This window comes from Salvelinus namaycush, chromosome 3 (assembly GCF_016432855.1).
Source record: "Salvelinus namaycush isolate Seneca chromosome 3, SaNama_1.0, whole genome shotgun sequence".
Taxonomy (NCBI): Eukaryota; Metazoa; Chordata; class Actinopteri; order Salmoniformes; family Salmonidae; genus Salvelinus; species Salvelinus namaycush.
The window spans coordinates 10,393,345-10,409,904 of record NC_052309.1 but is presented as its reverse complement, the minus strand read 5'-3'; the positions used below and the strand labels follow the sequence as shown (position 1 = coordinate 10,409,904).

At 44.8% G+C, this 16,560-nt stretch overlaps 1 protein-coding gene across 1 annotated transcript in view; it reads right to left on the bottom strand.

Annotated features, from left to right (window-relative positions):
* The window catches only part of LOC120044927 (exosome RNA helicase MTR4-like), a 61,257-nt gene that overhangs the window by 28,303 nt on the left and 16,394 nt on the right, over positions 1-16,560 (bottom strand). Inside the window, exons 14-18 of the mRNA XM_038989667.1 lie at positions 13,935-14,060; positions 2,847-2,997; positions 2,118-2,290; positions 1,814-1,882; positions 16-144 (exon numbers count right to left, since the gene is read on the bottom strand). Of these exons, the coding sequence (XP_038845595.1) occupies positions 16-144; positions 1,814-1,882; positions 2,118-2,290; positions 2,847-2,997; positions 13,935-14,060 (648 nt within the window). The remainder of the gene's footprint in view (positions 1-15; positions 145-1,813; positions 1,883-2,117; positions 2,291-2,846; positions 2,998-13,934; positions 14,061-16,560) is intronic.

Sequence of the window (16,560 nt, the reverse complement as noted above, 5' to 3'; positions counted from 1 at the left end):
CCATCATATGCACACCTGCATTTCACCGTTCTCCCCAGTGGCAGCAGGTTTAGCAGCCTCTGTAGCTGCATTCTTCACACTCTCCTGACTACAGTGGACCAGCACCTCCACCACGTACAGAGGGTCTGCATCACCTGTACTGGCCTGGAGAAGGAAACATACATACTCAACACGGGCACGACATTAAGCTGAAGGACAACACGTACATTACACAAAGGCCAAAACACAAGCGATAAACTATATCTACTTTGTAGTTACTTTAAATACTAAATGTTATGTTTTCAAAGATACTTTCTGATAACATTCAACATAAACTCAGCAAAAAAAGAAACGTCCCTTTTTCAGGACCCTGTCTTTCAAAGATAACTCGTAAAAATCCAAATAACTTCACAGACCTTCATTGTAAAGGGGTTGAACACTGTTTCCCATGCTTGTTCAATGAACCATACACAATTAATGAACATGCACCTGTGGAACAGTTGTTAAGACACTAACAGCTTACAGACGGAAGGCAATTAAAGTCACAGTTCTGAAAACTTAGGACACTAAAGAGGCCTTTCTACCGACTCTGAAAAACACCAAAAGAAAGATGCCCAGGGTCCCTGCTCATCTGCGTGAACGTGCTTTAGGCATGCTGCAAGGAAGCATGAGGAATGCAGATGTGGCCAGGGCAATACATTTCAATGTCCGTACTGTGAGACGTCTAAGATAGCGCAACAGGGAGACAGGATGGACAACTGATCGTCCTCGCAGAGGCAGACCACGTGTAACAACACCTGCACAGGAACGGTACATCCGAACATCACACCTGCGGGACAGGTACAGGATGGCAACAACAACTGCCCGAGTTACACCAGCAATGCACAATCCCTCCATCAGTGCTCAGACTGTGCTCAGTAGGCTGAGAGATGCTGGACTGAGTGCTTGTAAGCCTGTTGTAAGGCAGGTCCTCACCAGACATCCCCGGCAACAACGTCGCCTATGGGCCCAAACCCACCATCGCTGGAACAGACAGGACTGGCAAAAAGTGCTCTTCACTGACGAGTCGCGGTTTTGTCTCACATGGGGTGATGGTCGGATTCGCGTTTATCGTCGAAGGAATGAGCGTTACACCGAGGCCTGTACTCTGGAGCGGGATCAATTTGGAGGTGGAGGGTCCGTCATGGTCTGGGGCGGTGTGTCACAGCATCATCGGACTGAGCTGGTTGTCATTCCAGGCAATCTCAACGCTGTGCGTTACAGGGAAGACATCCTCCTCCCTCATGTGGTACCCTTCATGCAGGCTCATCCTGACATGACCCTCCAGCATGACAAAGCCACCAGCCATACTGCTCATTCTGTGCGTGATTTCCTGCAAGAGAGGAATGTCAGTGTTCTGCCATGGCCAGCGAAGAGCCCGGATCTCAATCCCATTGAGCACATCTGGGACCTGTTGGATCGGAGCGTGAGGGGCTAGGGCCATTCCCCCCAGAAATGTCTGGGATCTTGCAGGTACCTTGGTGGAAGAGTGGGGTAACATCTCACAGCAAGAACAGGCAAATCTGGTGCAGTCCATGAGAAGGAGATGTACTGCAGTACTTAATGCAGCTGGTGGCCACACCAGATACTGATTGTTACTTTTGATTTTGACCCCCCCCCCCCCTTTGTTCAGGGACACATTATTCCATTACTGTTAGTCACATTTCTGTGGAACTTGTTCAGTTTGTCTCAGTTGTTGAATCTTGTTATGTTCATACAAATATTTACACATGTTAAGTTTGCTGAAAATAAAGTGAGAGGAAGTCTCTTTTTTTGCTGAATTTATCCATATTACCTTGACGTTTGACTTCTTTGAGAAATTAACGACCACGCCCCATCCAAAGTCAACATCTTCGTTTTTGACCTGTAAAAAAGGGTCAACTCAATAGGCACATCTGTATGTTTAGCAATAACCATAATAGTTCCTTATCTTAACTTAGTTTTGCTATGTTTCCTATTTGCGGAAGCCTTATTAAACAGAACATAAAGACAAAGTAGATGGGAAATGGTGGAGCACATTTTGTCTGTGTGGTTGTGCTATATAGTAAGTATTTCAGTTGGTGGTGTTGGCTGTGGTATGAGTGCTATTTGTTTCTAACCTTGACCAGTCTACCAGGCTGGAGGAAAGGAAGGCAGTACTTGGGTTTGTGGACAAACTCTTCGATCTCTTTGCCCAGTTTAGCCAGCTGCTGGCGGATCTTATAGTAAGTGACCACACTCTCCTCGTTGGGGATCTCTATGGCGTTATACATCTTCTCCAGCTTCCCCATCTCTGTGGAGTTAAAACAGAGTTCAATCATACCCAGAGAAAAACTAGAATGGGGATTCTCGTACTCTATTCTAATTCTAAGGTGATCATAGCAAACCTAACACATTGTCCACAGCGGTGGTCAAACGACACAGAAATAGCACCTGAGGTTGCCATGTACAGTGTACAAAACATTAAGAACACCTTGCTACTATTGAGATGCTTGCTTGGCGGTCAGTGCATCAATACCGGTATTTCGTAAAATACGGTATACCGCGCAGCCCTAAGTGACATCAGTAAGGGACCATAGCTATCACCTGGATTCACCTGGTCAGTCTACGTCATGGAAAGAGCAGGTGTTTATGTTTTGTACACTCAGTGTATAGAGTTCAGATGCTCAAAGATAAAACATGCATTTACAAAACTTTACTTTTGCTATACTTAGCCAGACCAAATCAACAGAACATTGAATCAACTTGGTAAATTCATTTGAATAAAGCACCACTGGCAGGGGAATTCCTATTAAAGAGGATCCGAGAATTACATATAGGACTAGACTTGAGAAGTTGTCTGCACTCACTCTCTACAACGCCGGGCACAGCCCTGTAGTGCTGAAACTGGTAGAAAGACTTCTCCAGCATGTACTCCGGGTTGATCTCCTCCACTCGCAACAGGTTGAGAACCATGTTGTAGGTGAGGTGGAATGCACTGTTGAGAGGGTCAGCTGAGCCCTGTGGAGAGCGGGAGGAGAGAGAGAGGAAGGTTAGACTGGTCGCTATTCAGCAGGTTGAGGACCATGTTGTAGGTGAGGTGGAACAGGAGAAGAAGTTAGACTGAGCGATACATCAAATTAATTCGATTAAGTCGAATGTATGTTTTTTTGTGCGAATTTCCAGATTCCTTCATGGCAAGAAACAATGTTTTTTTGTATTTTTCGTTTATGTCCGCTTGTTCCCATGTTGTCTTTTTGGTCTCGTCTCCTTCGCTCCTTCTGTGCACCTTCTCATTTATACCAGAGATCTGAATATAATGACGAGATGCTCATGTTTCCACCCTAATAAATGGGAGTTGTTGTCCCAAAGGCTGAAAGGCAGGCGACAAACTTAGGTCCAAAATAAGCCCATAGAAACGCATTGGGCTTATTTGGGACAGATTCTGGCGAGAGTGAAAACTCCCGCTTCGCCTCTTCCTCTGTTTACACACACACACACACACACCAAGCCGCTCCCCCTGCCACTCACAACAACAAAAGTTGAGAGATCACTTCTTCCTCTCTGTCAAGCGGTTTCAACTCGCTATTTGCATTTGGAGGTTTGGTCCAACAGAATGGGTCATATGGACACAAACACATTGAGACATTACACTGTAATAGAGAAGTTACCCTTTCTATCTACACCCTTTTTATGTCTCAACTACTCAAATTGTGCGCAGAACAGACACTACTAAAACGAAAGTATCAATGAACATTGATTCTGGAAAATGAATGCTCAGGTTGCAGTACCGCTAGCAGCTTTTTAGCCAAAGACTTTTACTAGCTGTCTAGTCTGTTCTATAAAAGTGTAATAAGCATAAAACAATTATATAAGGAATTGGTAACTTGTTCTCATTCTGAAAAATGAGGTAGGTCATTTATTTCAACATCTGAACAAATTGGACAGACTAGCATGCTGTTCAAATGGTTGAGATGGCTGTGTTCATAATTCAACTGTTCTGCCTTGTTCGCAAGTAAATAGATCAAAGTAGGCTAAACTTAGTATAAGTATAAAGTATAAAGATTAGCTGGCTACTCACTAGCACGTGGACTTGTGCTTGAGAGATTGTGTATGAGACCTATGTTCATTTTTCTATAATGCCTGCTTCAAGAAGTATTTTCATAGACAGACTTAAACAAAAAAGCAGGTTAAACTATTTGATTAAATAATATTCTTAGTGGGGCTTATATTTAGCCTAAAAAAGATTGTACATGAGATATACACTACATGGCCAAAAGTGAGTGGACACCTGTGCATCGAACATTCTAAAATCATGGACATTCATTTGGAGTTGGTCCCCTCCTTTGCTGCGATAACAGCCTCCACTCTTCTGGGAAGGCTTTCCACTTGATGTTGAAACATTGCTGCGGGAATTGCTTCCATTCAGCCACAAGAGCATTAGTGAGGTCGGGCGCTAATGTTGGGCAATTAGGCCTGGCTTGCATTCTGCACTCCAATTCATCCCAAAGGTGTTCAAATGTTTATTTTTTATTTAACCTTTATTTAACCAGGTAGGCTAGTTGAGAACAAGTTCTCATTTACAACTGCGACCTGGCCAAGATGAAGCAAAGCAGTTCGACACATACAACAGTTACACATGGAATGAACAAACATACAGTCAATAATACAGTAGGAAAAAAAATCTATATACAGTGTGTGCAAATGAGGTAAGAAAAGGGAGGTAAGGCAATAAATAGGCCATAGTGGCGAGGTAATTACGATATAGTAATTAAACACAGGAGCGATAGATGTGCAGAAGATGAACGTGCAAGTAGATACTGGGTTGCAAAATAAATAAATACAGTATGGGGATGAGGTAGTTGGATGGGCTATTTACAGATAGGCTACGTACAGGTGCAATGATCTGTGAGCTGCTCTGACAGCTGGTGCTTGAAGTTAGTGAGGGAGATATGAGTCTCCAGCTTCAGTGATTTTTGCAGTTTGTTCCAGTCATTGGCAGCAGAGAACTGGAAGGAAAGATGTCCAAAGGAGGAATTGGCTTTGGGGGTGACCAGTGAAATATACCTTCTGGAGCACGTGCTGCGGGTGGGTACTGCTATGGTGACCAGTGAACTGAGATAAGGCAGGGTTTTACCTAGCAAAGACTTGTAGATGACCTGGAGCCAGTGGGTTTGGCGACGAGTATGAAGCGAGGGCCAGCCAACGAGAGCATACAGGTCGCAGTGGTGGGTAGTATATGGGGCTTTGGTGACAAAACGGATGGCACTGTGATAGACTGCATCCAATTTGCTGAGTAGAGTGTTGGAGGCTATTTTGTAAATGACATCGCCGAAGTCGAGGATCGGTAGGATAGTCAGTTTTACGAGGGTATGATTGCCAGCATGAGTGAAGGTTGCTTTTTGCGAAATAGGAAGCCAATTCTAGACTTAATCTTGGATTGGAGATGCTTAATGTGGGTCTGGAAAGTTTACAGTCTAACCAGACACCTTGGTACGTGTAGTTGTCCACATATTCTAAGTCAGAACCGTCCAGAGTAGTGATGCTGAACGGGCGGGCAGGTGCGGGCAGCGATCAATTGAAGAGGATGCATTTTGTTTTACTTGCATTTAAGAGCAGTTGGAGGCCACGGAAGGAGTGTTGTATGGCATTGAAGCTCGTCTGGAGGTTAGTTAGCACAGTGTCCAAAGAAGGGCCAGATGTATACAGAATGGTGTCGTCTGCGTAGAGGTAGATCAGAGAAGCACCAGCAGCAAGAGCGACATCATTGATGTATACAGAGAAGAGAGTCAGCCCGAGGATTGAACCCTGTGGCACCCCCATAGAGACTGCCAGAGGTCCGGACAACAGGCTCTCCAATTTGACGCACTGAACTCCATCAGAGAAGTAGTTGGTGAACCAGATGAGATTTGAGAAACCAAGGCTGTTGAGTCCGCCAATAAGAATGAGATGATTGACAGAGTCGAAAGCCTTGGCAAGGTCGATGAATATGGCTGCACAGTATTGTCTCCTATCGATGGCAGTTATGATATGGTTTAGGACCTTGAGCGTGGCTGAGGCCAGCTCGGAAACCAGATTGCATAGCGGAGAAGGTACGGTGGGATTCAAAATGGTCGGTGATCTGTTTGTTAACTTGGCTTTCGAAGACCTTAGAAAGGCAGGGTAGGATAGATATAGGTCTGTAGCAGTTTGGGTCTAGAGTGTCTCCCCCTTTGAAGAGGGGGCTGACTGCGGAAGCTTCAATATTCCCAGGTAAGAAGTTTTAGGTTGTAGTTATTATAGGAATTATAGGACTATTTCCCTCTATACCATTTGTATTTCATTAACCTTTGACTATTGGATGTTTTTATAGGCACTTTAGTATTGCAAGTGCAACAGTATAGCTTCCGTCCCTCTCCTCGCTCCTCCCTGGGCTCGAACCAGCAACACAATGACAAAATGACAACAGCCACCATCGAAGCAGCGTTACCCATGCAGAGCAAGGGGAACAACTACTAGAAGGCTCAGAGCGAGTGATGTTTGAAACGCTATTAGCGCGCGCTAACCAGCTAGCCATTTCACTTCGGTTACACCAGCCTCATCTCGGGAGTTGATAGGCTTGGTCATAAACAGCGCAATGCTTGACGCACAACGAAGAGCTGCTGGCAAAACGCACGAAAGTGCTGTTTGAATGAATGTTTACGCGCCTGCTTCTGCCTACCACCGCTCAGTCAGATACGTGTATGCTCAGTCACGTGTATGCTCAGTCAGATTATATGCAACACAGCAGGCCACAAATGTGCATGTGTCTGCTCAAACGGTCAGAAACAGACTCCATGAGGGTGGTATGAGGGCCCGACGTCCACAGATGGGGGTTGAGCTTACAGCCCAACACCGTGCAGGACGTTTGGCATTTGCCAGAGAACACCAAGATTGGCAAATTCGCCACTGGCGCCCTGTGCTCTTCACAGATGAAAGCAGGTTCACACTGAGCACGTGACAGAGTCTGGAGACGCCGTGGAGAACGTTCTGCTGCCTGCAACATCCTCCAGCATGACCAGTTTGGCGGTGGGTCAGTCATGGTGTGGGGTGGCATTTCTTTGTGGGGCCGCACAGCCCTCCATGTGCTCGCCAGAGGTAGCCTGACTTCCATTAGGTACCGAGATGAGATCCTCAGACCCCTTGTGAGACCATATGCTGACACATGCACATTTGTGGCCTGCTGGAGGTCATTTTGCAGGGCTCTGGCAGTGCACCTCCTTGCACAAAGGCGGAGGTAGCGGTCCTGCTGCTGTGTTGTTGCCCTCCTACGGCCTCCTCCACGTCTCCTGATGTACTGGCCTGTCTCCTGGTAGCGCCTCCATGCTCTGGACACTACGCTGACAGACACAGCAAACCTTCTTGCCACAGCTCGCATTGATGTGCCATCCTGGATGAGCTGCACTACCTGAGCCACTTGTGTGGGTTGTAGACTCCGTCTCATGCTACCACTAGAGTGAAAGCACCGCCAGCATTCAAAAGTGACCAAAACATCAGCCAGCAAGCATAGGAACTGAGAAGTGGTCTGTGGTCACCACCTGCAGAACCACTCCTTTATTGGGGGTGTCTTGCTAATTGCCTATAATTTCCACCTGTTGTCTATTCCATTTGCACAACAGCATGTGAAATTTATTGTCAATCAGTGTTGCTTCCTAAGTGGACAGTTTGATTTCACAGAAGTGTGATTGACTTGGAGTTACATTGTGTTGTTTAAGTGTTCCCTTTATTTTTTGGAGCAGTGTATATTAAAAAAAATCGGCGCCCAAAAATACCGATTTCCGATTGTTATGAAGACTTGAAATCGGCCCTAATTAAAATCGGCCATTCCGATTAATCGGTCGACCTCTACTGGAGACACGGCGATTCAGGTCAGGGCTTTGTGGAGACCAGTCAAGTTCTTCCACACTAGGGCTGACCCCAATTAGTCAACTGGTCGATTGTTTGGTCGATAGGCTGTTGGTCGACCAAGATGTTTTTTGTAGAGCAGTAGCAAATATATCCGCATCGCCATGACCCTTCTAAACGCAACAATGCGGAGGGCTGTGTGTAGCTCCGCTTTGACATGGTTTATGGTAGGTGGGAGCGGTACATCCTATATAAACACAAACTCACATCCTAAACAACTTCCTTCACAACAGCTCTGCACTGCAAAGCGCAAGAAGTATAAATGCCCTGACTTTTGCAGAGGCTATATCACAGTAAATGCTGACGTCGGATTGATCATGTACACAGATACACTTCTCTCTAGAAATGTACTCTCCTCTAACAATTTGTGTACATTCATTGTTTCATAACTTCATTGTTGTGTGAATTGTTTGCGTTTGATTGTTACTGTATATTAATTCCCCGTTACATATATCACCGGAAGTACAGTTACCATTCATTCTTTTAATTGATGTTTTCTTGGTTACAGTCATTTCTGTTAACGCATTCAATATAATTCCTTTTACCCTTCTCATTGTCGGAGTGGATACATTTCTTTGCACAACGATGAGTATGGACGCGCACCCGATTACGCTTACAAGTAGGCCTGCATGTAAATATAGGGATCTGATAGTATTTCTGATTGGCTTAAACCACAACCACTAATGAGCTGTGGAGCTTCTCAAAGTAATGTTTTCTTCAACTCAAACAGCAAGCAAACAAAGTCTGTTTTTACATCCATTGAGAATGATAATAGTTCCTGAATGTATTTGAAAACATCTATCCAGCCCTCTGCCTTTCAATAACCACTCAGGGTGAAAGGGAAAAATGTAACGCTCTGATCCAGTTAAAACGCCATAAGAAGTAATCAGGTGGGCTTATTTTATCAGTGCTCGGCTTGGACTGAAAGATTGCGGTACTCATTTCGGGTGCTGGTACGGTTTATATTTAGGTGCAGGAGCTTCAATAAGAGGAACAGGAGCTCAAGCAGTAGAACATTTGAGGTGGTGTTGGTATTCAGCTCTGGTGAGCTCCTGCCCAAGTCAAGCACTGCTTCTTATCCCTTGCACAAATAGCCTACAACTGTGTCTGTTCCGAGCTCACTGGTGCTGGAAACTGAAGGCCCAGAATATTTTACACAATGTTGCAAATTTGCTAGTGCAAGCTTCAGGCTGGACCGAAATGAATAGTTGATACAATATTTCATGTTTGTTGCAGACAGGCCATGTGTAGCCAATGTGATTTATAAAGACACGTATTTTTTAAATCAGGATGTTTTCTACCCACAGGCTGCAGTTATTTGTTGGCTTTATGTAGGCTATTTTTGCATAGCTGGCAATGGCAATAGAATTAACTTTTAAGATTGTATCATTTTCATTTAGATTTGGATAGAATTTCCATTAACCTCATGACAATGATTTTAAGATAAGACGGTATTATAAATTAAATGAAAATGTGCATTTGAAAACCATAATTTGCACGCACATCGGTAAAAATGGTAAGATAAATAAAAAGATAAATTGGCATTCCACACGACACAGTTTCCCGATTCCTTGTGTAGCCTATTACTGGCAACTTCAGGAGAGTAACGGCAGAATCTGGGAAAGCCAGCGGGGCAGGAGGAGAATGGTCGGGACATGTATAGGTTTTTTTACTGATCTCTGGCTCCCTCGAGTCATTTGTGTCTTAATTCATCAAACAGTGAGCTTAAAGACACGTTTAAAAATTGTCGAACCGGTTGGACCTCGCCTTGTGCACGGGAGCACTGTCATGCTGAAACAGGAAAGGGCTTTCCCCAAATTGTTGCCACAGAGTAGGAAGCACAGAATAGCCTAGAATGTCATTGTATGCTGTAGCATTAAGATTGCCCTTCCCTGGAACTAAGGGGCCTAGCCCGAACAATGGAAAACTGCCCCAGACAATTATTCCTCCTCCTCCAAACTTTACAGTTGGCACGATGTAGTCAGGCAGATAGCGTTCTCCTGGCAACGGCCACACGCGGTTACGTCCGTCAGACTGCCAGATGGTGAAGTGTGATTCATCACTCCAGAGAAAGCGTTTCCACTGCTCCAGAGTCCAATGGCACAGAGCTTCACACCACACAAGCCGACGCTTGGCATTGCGCATGGTGATCTTAGGCTTGTGTGAGGCTGCTCGGCCATGGAAACCCATTTCATCAAGCTACCGATGAACAGCTCTCGTGCTGACATTGCTTCGAAAGGCAGTTTGGAACTTGGTAACGAGGGTTGCAACCGAAGACAGGCGATTTTTACGCACTACGTGTTTCAGCACTCGGTGGTCCCATTGTGAGCTTATGTTGCTTACCACCTCACGGCTGATATGTTGTTGCTCCTAAACGTTTCCACTTTCCCAATAACAGCACATACAGTTGACCAGGGCAGCTCTAGGATTGCAGAAATTTGACGAAGTGACTTGTTGGAAAGGTGGCATCCTATGACAGTGCCACATTGAAAGTCACTGAGCTTTTCAGTAAGGCCATCCTCCTACCAAAGTTTGTATATGGAGATTGCATGGCTGTGTGCTCGATTTTATACACCTGTCAGCAACGGGTGTTGCTGAAGAAGCTGAATCCACCCATTTGAAGGCGTGTCCACATACTTTTGTATCTACAGCGCATTCAGAAAGTATTCAGACCCCTTCCCCATATGTTACCTTACAGCCTTATTCTAAAATGGATTAAATATGTTTTTCCCCCTCATCAATCTACACACAATACCCCCATAACGACAAAGCGAAAACAGGTTAGAATTTTTGCACATTTAAAAAATAAACAAATAACTTATTTACATAAGTATTTCAGACCTTTTAATATGAGATTCGAAATTGAGCTCTGGTACATCCTGTTTCCATTGATCATCCTTGAGATGTTTCTACAACTTGGAGTCCACCTGTGGTAAATTCAATTCATTGGACATGATTTGGAAAGGCACACACCTGTTTATATAAAAAGGTCCCACAGTTGACAGTGCATGTCAGAGCAAAAACAAAGCCATGATGTCGAAGGAATTGTAAGTAGAGGTCCGAGACAGGATTGTGTCGAGGCACAGATCTAGGGAAAGGTAACAAAACAATGTCTGCAGCATTGAAGGTCCACAAGAACACAGTGGCCTCCATCATTCGCAAAAGACACGCCTCCAATGGAAGAAGTTTGGAACCACCAAGACTTAAAGCTGGCGGCCCCGCCTAACTGAGCAATCAGGGGGAGAAGGGCCTTGATCAGGGAGGGGACCAAGAACCAGATGTCACTGACAGAGCTCCACTGTGGAGATGAGAGAACCTTCCAAAAGGACAACCATCTCTGCAGCACTCCACCAATCAGGCCTTTATGGTGGAGTGGCCAGACAGAAGCCACTCCTCAGTAAAAAAGGCACATGACAGCCTGCTTGGAGTTTGCCAAAAGGCGCCTAAAGGACTCTCTGGAGGAAACCTGGCACCATCCCTACAGTGAAGCATGGTGGTGGCAGCATCATGCTTTGGGATTGTTTTTCAGCGGCAGGGGAAAGATGAACACAGAAAAGTACTGAGAGATCCTTGATGAAAACCTGCTCCAGAGCACTCAGGATCCTAAGCACACAGCCAAGACAACACAGGAGTGGCTTTGGAACAAGTCTCTGAATGTCCTTGAGAGGCCCAGCCAGAGCCCAGACTTGAACCCGATCGAACATCTCTTGAGAGCTGAAAATAGCTGTGCAGCGACGCTCCCCATCTAACCTGACAGAGCTTGAGAGGATCTGCAGAGAAGAATGGGAGAAACTCCCTAAATACAGGTGTGCCAAGCTTGAAGCGTCATACCCAGAAGACTCAAGGCTGTAATCGCTGCCAAAGGTGCTTCAACAAAGTACTGAGTGCTGAATACTTATGTAAATGTTATATTTCAGTACATGTTTTTTTTATACATTTGTAAAAATGTATGAAACCTGTTTTGCTTTGTCATTATATAGGGTATTGTGTATAGATTGATGAGATAAATCTATTTTAGAAGGCTGTAAAGTAACAAATTGTGGAAAAGTCAAGGGGTCTGAATTCTTTCCGAATGCAGTGTATAGTGTATATTGTGAATCACCCATAAGTTTGAAAATAATCTTATATGATTTCTAGGCCATATCACCCAGTCCTAAGAATATGGTCATTCAGTAGACATACTGTCATAAGGAAAAATGAGTAACTCGGTGAACATACGGTACAGAAGACCAAGTCATGCTGTTCAATGAGGAACATCGGAATTTCAGATCAACTGACTGAATTGAAATGAAGGGTTTGACTACAACCCCGAATCAATGCATGTCATAAGGAGAGCTGAGCATCTCATGGTACAGTTTAAACTGAACAGATCTTGAATCAGTTAAACATTGTCATCACGTCTTACTCTGACAACTCCTGTGGTGAGAGAATGAAACACGAACATGGAGTTTGACCCTCCCATTGAAATCAATACCAGCTGTTGGTGAGGGACTTAAAGGGGCAATCAGCAGTTGCTACATCCATTTCCTGAGTTCTAAATGAATGATATATACCCATTGATTATTTTAGAACATAACTTCTAAATGCCTCATGAGCTGCCACACTCCATCAGAACCCAAAATATAAGCTTGTTTTACTCCAATGTTAGTAAACAATGTACATGTAAACAAACCAAATATAGCCTGAAAAACACGCATCCATAGCTTTATGAATTTATGAGTGGTTACATTTCTCCATCCCCATCCATCAGCTTTTTACCGAAACAGTGGCGGGGAATGCACTTCGTTATCGTTTCAACTGTTTTGAGACCACTCGTCAACAAAGCCAAGGGCAGTTTGAGTTTCGCAGATACTTTCTTGCGCAATCGAAAGTCTTAGTGAGCGATTACAACAGAATAGTCAGAAGAGAAATGAGATCTCCAGCGGGGCCAGATAATCATTTAAAATGAGACATCTCACTCCCTGCCATTAATCTGTCATGTGTTAAACCGCCCCTTGGCCCATTAAAGACCCAGTTGTGCAAGCCTAAATGGATCTCAACCCAGGACCAACAACCCAAGGTACCAGAGCAGAGACATGGAGGACTGACTGTTATCCCAGAGACAACTTTAACACGACAGGACCCCTAAATGGAGAGAAAGAGGTTTAAGGTTTGGAGTTTGAGGCCTGCAAGCCTGTTAATCAAACCAAGGCTCCAGACGTCCCTGGTCATATCATGACTCCCTATGCAAAGCTTCTACAGAACTCCAAAAATGGATCAGGAAGGGGGTTGAGGTTTGAACGTGTAAGTCAGTTAATCATACCAAGAGTCCTTAGGTACCTGATTATGGCTCCCTAAAGTTTAGGAGAAGTGTTTGGCTACAGCTGAGTGAGTTTGTAAATGACCCGTGGGTCAGGAAGTTGCTAACGGTTCAGAGAAGTGTTTTTCTGCACACGCCTGTGTGTGTTCGGCTGTAGAGCGTGTTCGTAAACGACCCGAGGGCCGGGAAGGAGCTCTATGACCCAGTAGACAACCCTAAAACGACTGACTCACTCTCCCACTGCAGCTCAGGAGGATATGAGGGTCTTGGCTCAGGTTGTGATTGTAAATCCCTTAATCTCCCCAACCCCCTCATTGCAATCATTCGCAGAGTCTGTATGTCACTTGGACAGCGTGTGGAGGGGAGAAATTGAGTCGTTTTGAGAACACTCGGGGAGCTGTGTTGGCACGAGAACCATTTTGACATCATCCCAACAGGGGTTAGGATTATTGCAACGTTCCAAGAGTTACTGGTCTGGTGCTGAACGGGTTTTACAACTGGCCAAAGTCTACAGGGACTCATAACACATGTCTTAGTACATACACTGTATAACGTCTAAAGAAGATATCAATGCCAACACTTTAGGCATCCCAATGGTTCGTGTGTGTATTGACACAAAGTATACACATGGAGATAAACTATGATGATTAATCATTCATCTCTAAGAATATGTTCCACAGACACACACGGCTGTTATTTAAAAGCCCCAGTGTGCAGTCTGTGGAGTCAGTAGTACCTTGAGCAGCTGTTTCCCCACTGCAGGGCTCATCTTCTCATCAACCATGAAGATGACAATGCCTCTCTCGTCCATCCCTCTCCTGCCAGCTCGGCCAGACATCTGGATGTACTCGCCAGACGTGATCTAACAGAGAGAGAGAGAGGCGCACAACTCATTAATATGGTCACACACACACAGCACGTCAACATTCACACAAAGATGTAATGTAGAGCAGAATAAACGTGTAGGACCAATGAAACAAGGAAAACTATTTCAGTTTCTAGTCATTCGAACCAATGTGTACAGAATGTCATGGGAAGGATTCTTTTAGAGGTCTACATGTACATGTTCAAATACTTTTTTCTGAACCAATTAGGAGCTCGAACAGTCAGCTGGAGTATGCTCCTGAAGGTAGATTGGGTTTTTTATGCAACATTTACACTACTTGCGGCCAATCCCCCAAACATGTGTAAATATTATAAATTGTAATTCTTGTATTATAAAGATGGCGCCGGAGAACAAGGCTGACGTTTTACATATCCCTAACCAATTGTTTTTTTTCTTTGTTTCTTTGCGTTGTTTGTAAATTATTTAAAAAATATATATTTTGTACATAATGTTGCTGCTACGGTCTCATATGACAGAAAATAACTTGAGGAAATCAGAACAGCGATTACGCACCACGGACTGGCAGAATCCTTTTTTCCCTTTAACAACTCCGACGAGCCTGATGTGTATGATATACTGCTTTCCTGGGAACAGGCCCAGATCCCCGTCATTTGTATGAAGACAAGGCAGAGAAAAAGGGGCCAGAAGGAGGGCTGCCTTCTGAGAACTCGTACGCGATCGAATAAAGTCCCACTTCCTTCCATTCTGCTAGCAGACGTGCAATCTTTGGAAAATAAAATCGATGACCTACGAGGAAGATTAAACAACCAACGGGTCATTCAAAACTGTAAAATGTTATGCTTCACTGAGTCGTGGCTAAACAACGACATTATCAACATACAGCTGGCTTGTTATACCCTGTATCAGCAGGATAGAACAGCGGAGTCTGGTAAGACAAGGCGCGGCGGACTATGTATTTTTGTAAATAACAGCTGGTGCACAATATCTAAGGAAGTCTCAAGGTTTTGCTCACCTGAGGTAGAGTAACTCATGATAATCTGTAGACCACACTATCTACCAAGAGAGTTAATCATCTGTATTTTTCGTAGGTGTCAATATATCACCACAGACTGATGCTGGCACAAAGACCGCACTGAATGAGCTGTATTCTGCCATAAGCAAATAGGAAAACGCTCACCCAGAGACGCCACTCCTTGTAGCCGGGGACTTGAATGCAGGGAACATTAAATCTGTCTTACCAAATTTCAATTAGCATGTTAAATGTGCAACCAGAGAGAAAAAAAAAACTGTAGACCACCTTTACTCCACACACAGAGACGTATACAAAGCTCTCCCTCGCCATCCATTTGGCAAATCTGACCATAATTCTATCCTCCTGATTCCTGCGTACAAGCAAAAATTAAAGCAGGAAGCACCAGTGACTCAATCAATAAAAAGTGGTCAGATGAAGCAGATGCTAAGCTACAGGACTGTTTTGCTAGCACAGACTGGAATATGTTCCGGGATTCCGCCGATGGAATTGAGGAGTACACCACATCAGTCATTGGCTTCGTCAATAAGTACATCGACGACGTTGTCCCCACAGTGACCGACCGTACATACGCCAACCAGAAGCAATGAATTACAGGCAATATCGCACTGAGCTAAAGGCTAGAGCTGCCGCTTTCAAAGAGTGGGACTCTAACCCGGCTAATAAGAAATCCCGCTACGCCTTCCGACGAACCATCAAATAGGGAAAGCGTCAATACAGGACTAAGATCGAATCGTACTACACCGGCTCTGACGCTCGTCGGATGTGGCAGGGCTTGCAAACTATTACAGACTACAAAGGGAAGCACAGCCGAGAGCTGCCCAGTGACACGAGCCTACCAGACAAGCTAAACTACTTCTATGCTCGCTTCGAGGCAAATAACACAAACATGCATGAGATGCACCAGCTGTTGCCGGAAGCCTGTGTGATCACGCTCTCCGCAGCCGATGTAAGACCTTTAAACAGGTCAACATTCACAAGGCCGTAGGGCCAGACAGATTACCAGGACGTGTACTGCGAACATGCGCTGACCAACTGGCAAGTGTCTTCACTGACATTTTCAACCTCTCCCTGTCTAAGTCTGTAATACCAACAAGTTTTAAGCAGACCAAAATAGTCCCTGTGCCCCCATTCTCATCGACGGGGCTGTAGTGGAGCAGGATCAGAGCTTCAAGTTCATTGGTGTCCACTTCACCCACCAACAAACTAACATAGTCCAAGCACACCAAGACAGTCGTGAAGAGGGCACGACAAAACCTATTCCCCCTCAGGAGACTGAAAAGATTGAGCATGGGTCCTCAGATCCTCAAAAGGTTCTACAGCTGCACCATCGCGAGCATCTTGACTGGTTGCATCACTGCCTGGTATGGCGATTGCTCGGCCTCTGACCGCAAGGCACTACAGAGAGTAGTGCGTAGGGCCCAGTACATCACTGGGGCCAAGCTTCCTGCCATCCAGGACCTCTATACCAGGCGGTGTCAGAGG